At 37.8% G+C, this 14,759-nt stretch overlaps 1 protein-coding gene across 1 annotated transcript in view; it reads right to left on the bottom strand.

Annotated features, from left to right (window-relative positions):
* Positions 1-14,759, bottom strand: part of THADA (THADA armadillo repeat containing) — a 135,324-nt gene that overhangs the window by 6,416 nt on the left and 114,149 nt on the right. Inside the window, exons 30-32 of the mRNA XM_010172532.1 lie at positions 14,146-14,231; positions 1,782-2,194; positions 1,328-1,449 (exon numbers count right to left, since the gene is read on the bottom strand). Of these exons, the coding sequence (XP_010170834.1) occupies positions 1,328-1,449; positions 1,782-2,194; positions 14,146-14,231 (621 nt within the window). The remainder of the gene's footprint in view (positions 1-1,327; positions 1,450-1,781; positions 2,195-14,145; positions 14,232-14,759) is intronic.

The raw sequence follows: 14,759 nt of genomic DNA, 5'->3' as shown, positions 1-14,759 counted from the left end.
CTAAAAAAAAAAAAAAAAAAACCCCAGCCAGTTCTTAATCATTCCTGATTATCGCCAGTGGGTGTTTTGCAAGATGAGCACTTGGAATTTTTACATTACAGATCTTGATGTTAGTTAAGTTTTTAGTTGATATGCAAATGAAATATGCTCTTACTTTCACCCCTCCCGTGTTTATTTTCTATCTGCATACTTCCCATGGAAAAACACATTTGAAAATGGAAGCCAAGTCAAACAAACCAGACATCATTTATTCAAGCTGGTGCTAAGCTCCGGGAATATCTTTTCTATAGCTGCTAGAAATGTTATTAGTGCAGAATATGCCACCTGCCAGCTCCTGAGCCTCCATGCTGCTCAGCACAGTCTAAGGACACAGTGCTTGGCACCGTGGCTCCTGAAGGGCTGGTGTCGCCACAAGAAATGGCAACACCTGAGCAGTAAGGTCTGCTATTTCCCTCTAAAAGCATCAGTCAATGTTATTTTACAAGTATCTTATTTCATTCCAGAAATAAACACTCCACATAATCATTTAAACTTGAAAAATTCAGGGCAAATCAGCAGCAAATGTGCACAGCTATAAAAGGCTGTTCTACACTCTATACCCTAAATATTCTACACTGGTAACTCTGGGGTGCAGTGTTTATATGGCTTAAAAATACATACACACACACACACACACACATATATATATATATATATATATTAGAAACAGGATGGTCTTGCCCTGGATGATTTAAACCTGTTTGTCTATTCAACTATGAATGGATGGACACAGCTTCTAATTCAGTATGAACTACAAACAAAATTTTCAGCACTTTCTGCTGACTTTACAGCCTGATGAAGGAGTGCGAACCCTAAGGATTAGGGTTAACCATTTCTGCCAATCCAACAAGTGGCATCTGATCTGTCACTCATTCTACAGATCATCTGCAGACAAACCAGGATAGGATGGATGGCAGAGTCACAGCAAATGAGCGTATGTTTGGATCATCAATTCCATATGTGTTAAGGTGTTTCCCAGTTACCATTCAGGAAGAGCTATGCTTACTGGCTATCATCTGACAGCCAGAGTAACTTCTTATTTCAGGAACCATATTACTGAACAATTACAGGGTGCTTGCCAGGATGACTTGTTGGCCTTTTTAATAATTCAGATCCAAGTCTAAGTTCTCTGAAAAATTCTGATCAAGAGCTCTCTTTATTCAAGTAAGCCACACTCACTTCTCCGAAATACAGATTTTTAAATCGATAGTCCAAAACCAATAAATTAATGTTTCAACATTTAGAGTTTTTATAATATATGTATTCTAATGTGCATGACAGACCATACCTGTTGGAGATATCTACAATGTTTAGACTCCAGGTTAAGAGCTCATTTGGATTCATTTTTATAGAGCATTCAGTCTTTGGAAGCACATTTCTGAGATCCATATTATAAAGAATTTCCAGCACCTGCACACACAATTCACAAAGAATTTACAAACAATCTCAACATGTATGTACATTTGAGATCAATACAACACTGACTTAAAGCTCACTCCAAGAACACAAAGGTCCTCTCCTGACAAGACTAAGAAAGGAAATAGGAAGTTCTTGCTTTTACATGGGAACATTTATTACTGAATTATAGCACAGCTCCCATTCAATGTAAAAAAAAAAACCAAACCAAAAAACAAACACTCATGTACTATCTAAAAAACATCACGCACAATTGAAATATATTTTTAAAAAATAAGAATATAATGTACTGAAAACATATAAAATGTCAATCAAATGTCTCCTACCTTGCAAAAACACTGGAGATTTTTTTCCTTCAGAGCCATTGTGAGAAGAGTGCCTTCCAAATCAATGAGTAAACACAATACGCCTCCTCCTTCTTCTGCAATCTGCTTGGAATTTCTTTGTTTCAGCCACAGCAGTATTGCTTCCAATGCAAGCAGACGTACTTCATGAAACTCACAGTGAAGGAGATGTACTACTGACAATGATGGCTTCGCTATTTTCTTTGCAACAGGTGAACTGCTGCTCTGGATGTCAGCACCTGCAGTCACCGACAGCACTGATATTACAAGTTTGGTGATGCTCTGAAGATACTGTATCAGTCCTGGTACTGCAGATGAGTAGGGAATACCAGACACCAATTCAGAATCTGAAATAATTCTGTTCATATCGTCCCAAAATCCGAACAACTTCATTGCTGAAATGAGAATAAAACTAGGTAAAGCAACACATAGATGATGTTATCATCTGCTCCAGACCATGAAGTGATTCTGAAGCTGAAAAAATTCAGGTATGCAAAAGGCATCACAAGGTAAATTCAGGCATGAAATGAAAACATAGTTCTCCTTCACTTTTAAACTGATTCTGAATTATAAAACAGCTTTCCTAGAAATCACATGTATTCCTATTTAAATAGAAAGAAATAAGGACACAAAGTTTTCTGAAAACTATAAATGGTTCTAAACACAGGACAAAAGGTTCAAACAACTTAAAAAATGCTAAAATACTTTGCAGATTGCCTGTCACCTTTGTCAATTATAGCTGTTCAGTAAGTATGTCCTTAAATCAAGATACTAATACAGTCTTGCAAATTGTACATGCTTTGCACTTCCATTGTAGAAAGCGATTAGTACAAATAAACTGTATTAAATATATTTGGAAAAAAAAGCAGGTAGTTTGGAAACCTCAAAAAGCACCAAATACAAATATGTGATCATTATACTTAATGGGATAGCTCTAAACTCAGAGATCAGACTGGGGAAAGTGCTGTCTGTCAGCCTTTCCAGATGCAACTGAGATCAGGAGAAAATGATGACAGGGCCATTCTGATTAACACCGAAAATCCCATACTTTGCATAGCTTTAGTCAGAAAAGGTTACTATTAAGAAGATGCCCCTTCTACATAAATGGATCTGTCCTGTGTGCATCAATCTAAAGAATATACTGATTTAAAAATCCAGTATGCTTTTCCCATGCCTATTAAATTTTAACAGTTAACACAACTAATAAAAAAGGAGCTGCACTGACATCTCCTGTCAGCACAGGAACTGTGACATCTCAGTCATTTACAGTGGTGCAACTTGCCCACGTGGCAAAACACAGCCCAAGAACCTTCTGTAGTGTGTGGCCATCTCCTGGACTGAACTAAAAGGTCCCTGGTATCTGTGATGCCAGAGGGTTTCAGGCTCTAGCAAAATTGGAAACGTTGACACAAAATGAAAGGGAAAAAAAAAAATCAATAGTCCTCTCACACACATAAGACTGAAATCCTGACATGCCACCATCTCCATCATCATTAGCAATAAAAACTTTTATATTATCAAAATCAAGATTTTCGCCCATTTCAGCTGTTTGTATTGTTTGTACTGTAAGGAAATTAATATGTTATACCCTGCAGAATTCAAACAAGCATGAAATAAGGCAAAATCAGGAAGTAGTGCAGAAAAGAACACTGCTGCCACTGGTGCTGAGGGATGTTAGAAGTTTGGAGTTTTTAAAATATCAAAATGCAATAAAAGTAAACACAAAGATTAAAGCAAACTTACTTAGATTTCTTCATCATCTACAGGAAGATAAGTCATCGTCTTATAATTTTGCTATTTATAATTAAGCATCGAGTACTACCAAAAAGCCTGTCCAAGTATTATCATTGAATTGCTGAATCTGACATGGAGCTGCAACACAAATATGAATTTGTTTTATTGCACATGAAGATATTTCCCTAATCCTTCTATTTACAGTTAAATATCCTGCCCTTTCATATTCAAATTCTACCAAAGCCATTTTAATTTGTTTGCCGTTTATGTAGAAACTTGACGTGGTTGTACACTGACTAGCATACAAGGCAGAAGCATTTTCGGAGTAATACTGGACAAGCTTCAAAGAAATTTGGTATTTGAAAAAGATTTTCAGACATATTACCTAACCATTAGTTCTATTATTCATGTTTTCACTACAGTTTCTTTTCTGAACAGAGTTGATGTAGTCAAGGAAACTGCAATATCACTGAGCCTGTGTCACAGCATAATCCTCTAGATGACAGAGGTGATTTCCATCCCATAACATGCAAGCTTGTATATTTTATTTCCTAAAACCCCTCTAAACAGACTAGCATTACGTACCAGCACCATAGCATAAACTAGCATTAATGCCTATGTCACATGACAAGTATCCGACTGCCAGAATTCCTTGATTTCTGAACCGTCTGGTTGCCTTGGACAGAGATTAGGCCTTCATCCCAGTTACTACACTGCCTGACTCCACAGACACCAGTTTAACAATAGAAATAATTCCAGGCAGTTGAAGGAAAAAGGCTCAAGTTTAGGGGCCTCAGTTCAAGAAGAGAAACAGCTCGAGTTTTGGAGCCCTGCATGCTCTCAGCTTCCTACGTGCTTCCCTCCTCAGCTGTATTTCACCAATACACAAGTCCACTAGCTCAGTTGTTCAAACCATATATATATTTCTAAGTATACTGCAAGAGAAGTGCTTCTATTTCCCATCAACGTTGCTTTACATAGAGATATAGCTATCACACATGCAAGCAGTAACACGAAAACGAACAGGATAGAAGAGTCAAAGCTCTAGGGCAAGGCAAGGGAGAGCAGTATTAGGGGGACAAAAAGAGATAGAGAGAAACATTAGGGGAAAAAGGGGAGGGTGTCTGTCATTTTGTTGGTGTTGACACTGCCAACTTTGCTAGAGCCTGTAACCTAACATCAGGGAGTGACCCTTCCACTGACTCCAGGAGCTGGCCACACACCGAGCTTCAGATTTGGTTCAGTAAACCTTCGTTTGAATTACACAAGGCCAGCATAACTTCACTCTGTCTTCATCTTTGAAGGGGAAAATTATTTTCATATAAAAACCACGGCAGAGCTTCTCACTCGTAGAATTGCTAGTTTGCAGAGACTGCAAGAGTCTTCTGCCACAGATCCTCTTTTTCCGTACATATCAGATACTCTTTCTGGTTGGAAGCCTTCTGGATGACTTCTGTTTTTTCCCATGTAATTGTGCAAGACTGGACACCATGGCTCATCTATTTTACAGAAAGTCTCTTCAAAATTGGATGTCTCAACAGCAAGGCTGTCAGCAAAGTAAGACTGTCTGCATATTTGCTTAGCCTCAGCACACCATCGAGCAAATCCTTCTGCATTCATCTTGTGCTCCGCATGCTCTCCAACACTCTTTTTTCACACAAATACGTACAGAGGAAAAGCAAGCCCTTGTCTTATTACAGTGCAGTGGAAATATTCTTGCTTTCAATTTCATCACTAAGAAATCTTTCCTGGCTTTCATGTAAATATTTTATCTTCTGCTTAACTGTAAGTAAACTCTTTTCTTTGTCTTAAATCAAAATATTCGACTAAACCAAAAAAACACACTGGGTTCCAAAGTAAATGTCTGTCTCTGTTGTTAAGATACAGTAAAGACATACTTTTTATTTACAAACAAAAGTCACTGTACAGTTTGAAGGACCAGCTGCTGTGAGAAGGAAGAAGAAATTTTGTCTGACCAAACAAGGATCCTGACAAACAGCAGTCTTGTCCAGCATGCTGACAGATGCAAAAGAGTCCCCAAGAATTATGTGGATTATTTTTTTTTTTTTTTCCCTTAAGGATTGCTTCATTTGTGGGACAGTAAGAACTTTGTCTCTCTTCTAGGAAGGGGCACATCTTACACAACAACTTGGTTCTCAACCCAGTGCACAAATACCCCCCAGTCTTCCTCAATTTCTTTATATGCACTACATTGAGATATGCATACAGCATCTATGTTACATCATCTAGGTTTGAGGGGTTGTTTTTTAAAATCCCACTTGTCATCAACTGATGTTCACAGTCAAGTTATATGAAGCTAAATGATCTTTCATGATCTGGGAGGAAAAAAAAAAAAAAAAAAAAAAAAAAAAAAAGGAAAGAGAAGGAACAGAATGGAATTAGCAGACCTGAGGAATCTCTAGCTACAAACCTCCTCAAAGTTTAGCCAGCTCCAAAAACTGTGCCCTGCCTGACTTTCTTCTGCTCTTCCCCACAGTGGCATGCAGGCACTATTCTATAGTCTGTTCCCAGAGTAAGTAGATACATACAGTAAGGATAGAAAAACTTCCTTGCTCAGGGATTAACAAACTGTCAGATGACGGACAGTTTAGCTGATCTTTCATCTCAGAGATTCTACAATATGTTCAAAAGTGACAGAAGTAATCTGAATTCCTTCCATATTTAAAACCTAAACTTGTTTCATTGTCTTGCCAGCTGATGTACAGGACAGATAATGTAATTCTGTTGGATTTAGGTAATTTTACAGTGGCTGTCTAGGCTACTGACAACTGGACAACTCTCTGTTATCATCAAGTGTCTATTGTGTGAGGGGCTTTTTTTCTGTATCTGTGATTATGATACATCTAAGTATTTGCACACTTCTAGACAAATATTGAGATAAAATCCTGTATGCAGCTCCTCGAGCATCCGTGCTATCTTCCATCTTTCTACTGGAGGCTCCAGAAAAGGAGAATAAAGAAGGAAAAAAAAGGGGTAAATTACTACTAACATCAGAAGACTTACTGACACTCTACAAAGTCAGACAAAAATTACAAGAGCAGCAATGAAACACTGCTGTGTCTGCAATACAATGTTATGGGAAGGGGGTCCAAGTAGCAAAAATCTAGATATTCATCATTATTCACCAAGACCTGCAAGAAGCTGCAATTATTTACGGAGTGAGAAGAGGTTAAAATCCTTTGCACTCACAAACTACCTTCTATCCAACAGGATGTGAAGAGATCATATGAACAGAGAGAAGGCTGAAAGGTAATCAGTGCCAAGAATAGATTTTCCTAGACAAACATTAAGGAAAAGTATTTTCTTTCATATTTTCCCTTTTTATTAAAAGTGGATTAGGTGAAGTCACTGGTAAATGGAAAAAAAAAACTCCAAAGAGAACAGAAAAGAAAATTTTATTACAGTGTTGAACTAAGATAAGTATTGATGATCAGGAAAAGGGCAAATTTTAAACAGGACATTTTATTTTAAAGACACCTGTAACATCTTCAACATCAGAAACTAAGCATCAGTACTCACAATAAAATTCAAAACTACAAACCAGTGATTAACAGAACCTACAGACAATACACTATTGAGGATAGAAGCATCCCAATGCATTTTGTAAAGTGTAAGGGAAAGTTTTCAAAGGGAAAAAAAAAGAGGAGAAAAGAAAAAAAGCATTTGATCTGGACACTGAAGCTGCTATTTTTCTTACAGCTTTTCTCTGGTACAGCACCTAGTTTTACACTTTTTTTGCATTCATGGAAAACCATAAAACCCCATGAAGAGAGTGCAAGCCAGTCAGTGGTACATGCTGGAATCTAAAGAAAATCTGAAACAAGATTTCAGAAGGATGAGCAGTCTCTGTCTTTGCATGGGGACAGAATTTTAACATCAACAAACACAATCAACTCCGCTCTCCCTAATGTCACTTACTTCCTATAACACCTTTCTATATTCCCTGTTCAACACAGCATCCCAGCAATATCATGCTCTACCCTCCTCTTTTCACTGTACCCCCATTATCTTTCTGAAAACACTTTTACTTTCCTCCTCCCATGTCTGTGCCATGAGTTCTGCCTCCAACATTTCCCTGACCGCCCACTGGCATTGCACACACCTCCAGCTCTTTTCTCCCAACATTTATTCCTTTCAGCCTTGGTCCATTTGCTTTGTCTTTCTGCCCCGCACTCACTTTTGCACTGTCTTTTGGCCACCTTAACATAGTATGTCTCTCATTCGATCTGCCTCTGGCATTTTACTTTCTGTGCAACTCCCAGTCACTGACTGTCTCTTGGACCTCCAACAATCCCATTCTCAACTTCTTCATTCTGCTGTCTGCATTCAATTAGAATACTGGGGACCCAACTGCACTGCCTTTTGACTCGTCTATTATAGTATCAATAGGCACGGCCATTGAGATGATTCTATAAATATGATTTAAATCTTTACCTTCCTTGAGTCAAAATAACAACACTGACGAAGTGTTACAGTCAATATACTAGCACACAAAGTTTATATAATTTCTGACATAGCAAACAAAAATTGCATTCAATTTGATCAGATGGAATTTCTTGAGTTTAAGCTAATTAGACCAAATAACCACAATATGCACTAACAAGCTGTCAGTGTTTTTGTTCAAATAACTGTTTGGCCACACTTCTTAGGGATCTAGGCAAAGGAAGTTAAAGTATGGCTAAAATAACCAACCTAGTTATTGCTGTCAATTTTTTACCATTTAAATATTATCAGTTTTTAAGCTAGACTGCAGAAAAACTTCTTTTAGTTACCATTTAGCTTCTTTTCAAAGTAAAAAAGAGTAAGAAGTACAATACAGAAAAAAACGTGCACAGCCTTCAAGTGTTATTTAAAAGTCCTACAAATCATATCATCCAGTCAAAACATTTAAGAGATCCCTACTTAAAAATGATTTGTACTTTCACTGCAAAGCACCCAGGAGTTTGATAACGTATACTACTTCTACCAATACATTTTATAACTTCTAATTAAAAATGACAAATATAACTAAGAGAAAGGTATTTGCAATATATTTTATTTAAAACACAGTATTTTGTCATATTTGAGAGCATAAAAAGGACAAAACCAGCAGACAGTTATACATAATCACCCACATTTCTGATCTCAAACACACGTGTGATGCACAGTATTTTTTGCAATTGTTTCTGTTATTCATGGCAGAATTTAAGAACCTTAACTAGGCTACATTTACAAAAGGTTTAACTGTTTGAAAGATAGTAAGAAAATGGAAATCTGTTTTTGCAAAACTCAAGGAGAGAAGATATTAGTGAGAGCAGAATACTGGTTGCTCCATTTTGGTATCAAAACAATCTATTAATGAACTGGATTAATTATGTAAATACTGACTGTTCCCACTGATAACAACAATGGTCGAGTTTGGTTGATCTCAACAACTTTTACAAATTCTTTCACCTCAAATGAAGGGAAAGGAAAAATGCATGGTTGGACTTCAAGCGGCAACTTTTCCTAATCACATTCATCCTATTTGACATCCTGTTTAAGTGTTTTCTCTTTCTCGTCAAACTTGAATTTTGAAGACACAGTACTCGATAATAGGCCAAACCAGCCAGGAGACTGACAGTATCTATACAGGATAAAAGAACAATTAGGAAAGATTATCTTTAGCAAATTTTTCTTTCATCTTTTCCCCGGCTTCTGTTCCACATCCTTTTTCACTTCTGTTGATGAGCTTTATGGGCTCACACAACACTTTATCAGCAAGTGCCATTTTTTTGAACACAACCCTGGGTACAAGCACCGCAGGATCACAGTACTACTCATCTTATTGTTTAGCTTCAGACACCAATTTCCAGGAGAAGACCTAAAAACAGGGGTGTCTGTGACGAGTCCTGTCAAAAGTCCACATATTCAACAGAGGAATCTTACCCACTGAAACACTGTATCACAGCACAGCCTGTCTGTAGTCTGGTATTCTGTCTCTTGCAAAGCCCATCTCTTGAGTGCAGAGAAAAGCTGACAATCTCAGGCACACACATGGATCTGTAGCACTACGGCTTGACAGACCTCTCTTTCTAACTCCTGCTGACCAAGCCTTGTGGATTTGCAAATAATTATAAACACAGCTAAGGCCTGACATGTTCTCACTTGGACTCAGAAGCATTTTTCCCCTCCAAAGATGCCTACAAGTGTTATTTGCTTCCTCCAGTAAGGTTTGAAGTCTGAAGTTCAGGAACGTCTCCCTGTGCCTACACCACCCAGTCCGGTGCTGGTTTACTTCTGGAGGAGTAACTTAACTGCTTTTTAGTAGGGTACAAGTGCTAGAAAATCCTGTGGAAGAGGACTGCGTTGTTCTACCCATTAGACTGAAAAGGCCTCAGATGTCTGTGATTCCAAGTCTATAAAAACAGTTACTGTGGAGACAATACATCAGAGAGGTATGCAAGAACAAATCCACTGGATATTATTAATAATCATTAATACTGACAATAGACATTAACTCATCTAATCCTATATCTGGTAAGAAACTTTGTTTGCTCTCGATAAAGGCAAAAATAGTATTTTTATTTATATATCTCATTTTTTTTTTTTAAAAAAGGCTTGTTTCAGGTCTTTTGTCAGTTCTAACTGCAGCTGATAACTGAAAAAAAATGTTGCAAGTTTACATAGTCTTGGCATTATGTATTGTCTCTACACACCAGAAGACCCTGAGGTACATCAGGAGCTGTAAAAAAAGCTCTAGATTTTGCCTATCAGGTCAAGGAAAGAAAAGTGTATTTCCCAGCGACATGAATCAGGCAACACTTCCATCCAAACCAGCAAATCAGAATAACTATGGGGGGGTTTTTTTGTTTGTTTTGAGAAAAACAATCATCATTTGGCCAGCAATACATTTTTAGCTGGACAAGATGCTGTTGGTATCCATTACTCCCTGCCTTCCTTATCCGACATTTTAAATTGCTTTGAATTTGTGAAGTAAATTCCCTAAGGGCTGTCCTGCATTTTAAGAGACAGATTTTATTAACTGAAGACAACAAATGACTTACAGAAAATAATTGTAATGTAGGAAAAGCCTAGGCAGCGTTGTACTCTGAAAATCTCTTTGTAATTGTAGCTCCTTTAGACAGGCATAATCAATTAGAAGTGGTCTGATTTTAACCAGTTGCAGGCTCATTACATTGCATTCCCATTTCTGTTGATGAAAATGAGTTTCAGCCTGTGGCCTGGAACTCATATACAGCACTTCCTGGGGCCTCTTAGATAAACACATCAAGAAACAGTTTTATTTGGATTTGTTCTTCACTCTTTATTCATTGAAACAACTTTACAAATCAAGATTAAAACAGAGAGAAACTGGCTCATAACCAGATACACACATATATGAGTAAGATATTTAATCTCAGAAAAGTATAAAGCTTCAGTTAATAATTATTCCTTACAGAACATCTAAATGTGAGACTCAAACATTAATTTTTAACTGCTGAGTTTAGCCTCGTACTGTGTCATGGGATACTCAGATTCTATTTAATACAAACATATAACTCCTTCATTTCAGGGGGACTTCTGCCTGTGATACATAAAATTGTCCCTAATGTATCTTCAAGTTTTCATAACTGTATTTCCAGTCTAAATTTCTACTCTCTGTAGATACTGCCTGCAATATATCATTTTAAACCTATACAGGAATGAAACTTTTAAGCAAGACAATACTAATGAACTATCCCTGAGCAGAGAGAGTCTGCAAAAATAATTGCTTTCCTTCTACAGGAATTATACTTTACAGCACCCAGGTTTGGAACAGTCCACATAGGCTTTGAAAAATAAATGAGTCCACTACAGTCAGTAATCCAGCCACAGCATGGTGCAGTCCCTCAGGCTCAAAGGGCTATTCACAAGTCAGGGGCATTGAAAAAATAGAAGGGAGTTTCCTGGTGTGGAGAGGTCAATAAAAGCCTTTAGGAATGTGCAGCAATTGTTTAAAATCCAAAACAGCCAAAAAAAAAAAAAAAAAAAGGAAAGGAAAGGAAAGAAACTGATAAAGGAAATGTAATGCCCACCAAGTAAGCAAATGAGGAGCCTTCACCTGGAATACTAGCCACTCCTTCATGAAAGAAAACACAAAAACAGAGTTGAAGGGTGAGTGACGAGAATAATCAGAAGCAGAGGAAAAAAAACTTCATATGAAAAGAATACAGAAACACTGGGATGATTCGTACTACAAAGGAGAGGAACAGACATAGAGAATCATGATTTTTAGAAGTGTAAAAATGAATATTCCAAACAGGATGTATATTTAAAAAAAGATTACTCAAACAAAAAAGAAGGGTGATGAGCCCAAATATGGTTGAAGAGGCTTTTTAGGGGGTTGGGTTTTTTTATTTTGTAGATAAAAAATACACAGCTAGACTTTTTAATGTACTGCAAAGGATAATTACCAAGGCCAATGGCATACCAGGATTTAAGAAATTTCCTTTTGTATAAATAACAAAAAAAAGTAAACATATATTGTAACTTAAGAATTACTGACAGTAGATATAGCCTACCCAAAACAAAGATTAAAGAGTTAGGAAAAAACTTATTCCTGGAGGCATGCTATACTGAAATTGCTTTATATAAAGGGTGGTTCATTCCTCTCTTTATTATAAAGTGTGCAGCCCTTATCCTAGTCACAAACAGTGGTCAGCACCTGACAGAATGAGACCTATGGTGCAACATCATCTGGACATTTCCTTTACTGAATGGTACATCATGACATCTGGGACCCATAAGAGAGGATGACTCTTCAGAGGACATGGAAGATCTGACTCAGGAGTCCCCTGACTGTCTTCCTCTGGTATAGTGGAACCCACCTGTCACATATTTTCTCTATGTCTATGCTCCTGTTAAAAGGACTGGATTCTGCATCAACCTATCTGAAGAAGTTAATTTCCGACAGGTTCATCACCAACTCATTTTCGTGGCAATTAACGCTCTTTATGGGGATGTGGTATTGCCAGCGCTACCCAAACTGAGCAGCGATTTGAACTGTGCATCCACAAGAAATCAGGCAAAAAGCAATTATGGAATTAAAATGGAACTATTTCTACCAAAGGTCTAAGCAAAAAGTAAAAGGAATTAGTTTTAAAATGAAGAGTAGCCCACAAAACATGACTATCTGAAATAAAGAACAGTTCCAATTACCTAAATGCAGCATTAAAATCAGTCATTAAGAATTTTAATGAAAGAACTATTCTTTACTTGCTTTCCTGGACTGACAAGGTAATTTATTACTCACTTGTTCATAAGAAATGAACAAAACAGGCCCACAAGGAAGCCAGTTACAGCTGACCAAAAGTTACCTTACACAGCCACACTTGAAAGGGTATCCCTTCCTCCATACCTTTGTTCTCCTTGTTGTCTACAGTATTTTTTGTATTTTTGCAAATAACACATTGCATCATTAAAACCACTGACAGTTCTGACTGGTCCTTCAAAAACTTCATAGTTACAAAGAATCAATATAAAAAAAGAAATTTAAAGAAGCTCTCAGAGGTGTTTCTTATAAAACTTCTATACATAAGAAAACACTTTTTCTCTGAAACCCTTTCAAGTGTCTCACAAGGGAGGAGCCCTGTGGTTTTCAGGAAAGGTTAAAGTTGCAATATTCTGTGTTTGGATTTTGTTTGTATTTACAACTTTAGATCAGAAAAACATTTTGGAACACTGGAGGGGATCTCTTTTGTTGTTACACAGTTCTAGGATTAGGAATACTGCAAGATCATAGCTTCAGAATTTGACATGGAGCTGTACCTAATTCTTCTCATCAACAGTCCCCAGGACTAGCTCTACAGAAGGCAGAATAAAGGGACCTTTAAGCAGCTAACGGACTCCAGCATTCAGTAGATACAATGAGTACAAGTAACATATTATTGTTTCTCTGGATTCAACAGAGCTCAGAAATTTCCCCACAGATATTCCATCCAATTTATAGAGCAGTACATTTAGAATCACAGAGTCGTTTTGGTCACAAAAGACCTTTAAGATAATTGAGTCAAACCAAAAACCTAACACTGCCAAGTCCTCCACTAAATCATGTCCCTAAGCACCACATCTACATGGTCTTTTAAATACATCTAGGGATGGTGCCTCAGCCACTTCCCTAGGCAGCCTGTTCCAATGCTTGACGTCCCTTTTGGTGAACAAATTTTTCCCCACATCCAATCTAAATCTCCCCTGGCATAACAACTGCTTGTTACTTGTGAGAAGAGACTGAGATCCACCTTGCTACAACTTCCTTTCAAGTAGTTGTAGAGAGGAATAAGGTCCCCTCTCAGCCTCCTTTTCTCCAGACTAAACAACCCCAGTTCCCTCAGCTGCTCCTCATAAGACCTGTGCTCCAGACCCTTCACCAGCTTCATTGCCCTCCTCTGGACACACTCCAGCACCTCAGTGTCTTTCTTGTAGCGAGTGACTCAAAACTGAACACAGTACTCAAGGCGTGGCCTCATCAATGCCAAGTACAGAGGGACAATCACTGCCCTGGTCCTGCTGGCCACACTATTCCTGATACAGGCCAGGATGCTATTGGCCTTCTTGGCCACCCGGGCACACTGCTGGCTCATATTTGACTTACCTTGCTTTTGAAGCTTCCCCAGGTGTGCACTCAGCATCACAAGGACATCAAGATAGGCAGCTCTGGTCACCAAACAAGGATTTGGCCTAGAAAAATCAAATTACTAAAGATTAAATCCTTATAACATCCACGCTCAGAAACAGCAGTGAAACTCACCAGCTTGGTGTGTCTATTTTACTTAACTAACGAAGACCAACTACTGATCAAACTAGGTGGCAGATGCAAAATAATTAGGTCAAGTTATCCAAGCTTCGCCTCCTGGCCCATTCTGAACCACAGTCTCCCTAGTGGAATGACAACACCTTTCCTCCATCCATTCTACCACATCACAGTTTATACCCTTCATTATACTGGATGGATCAGCTTGCCCTGGCAACTAGTATGTCTTTGTTTTGTTTATAGATAAGGTGTGTAATCAAATGCATTAACAAAAATAAGTCTTCAGGTCTTATTGTTAGTGTTCATAAAAGATAAAATTCCCCTTGAAAGGCACCTACTACAGCTTTTATGGTCATAGCTCTCTCACTATTCTGATGAAGACCACAGACACATGCATGTTTTTAGATATTTCTTTTCCCCAGACAAAAGTATTGTGGATTTTGTGTGAATAATGT

Source organism: Antrostomus carolinensis, unplaced genomic scaffold, assembly GCF_000700745.2.
Source record: "Antrostomus carolinensis isolate BGI_N321 unplaced genomic scaffold, ASM70074v2 scaffold4477, whole genome shotgun sequence".
Taxonomy (NCBI): Eukaryota; Metazoa; Chordata; class Aves; order Caprimulgiformes; family Caprimulgidae; genus Antrostomus; species Antrostomus carolinensis.
Note: the sequence above shows the minus strand (reverse complement) of the source record. Positions and strands in the feature narration are given on the sequence as shown.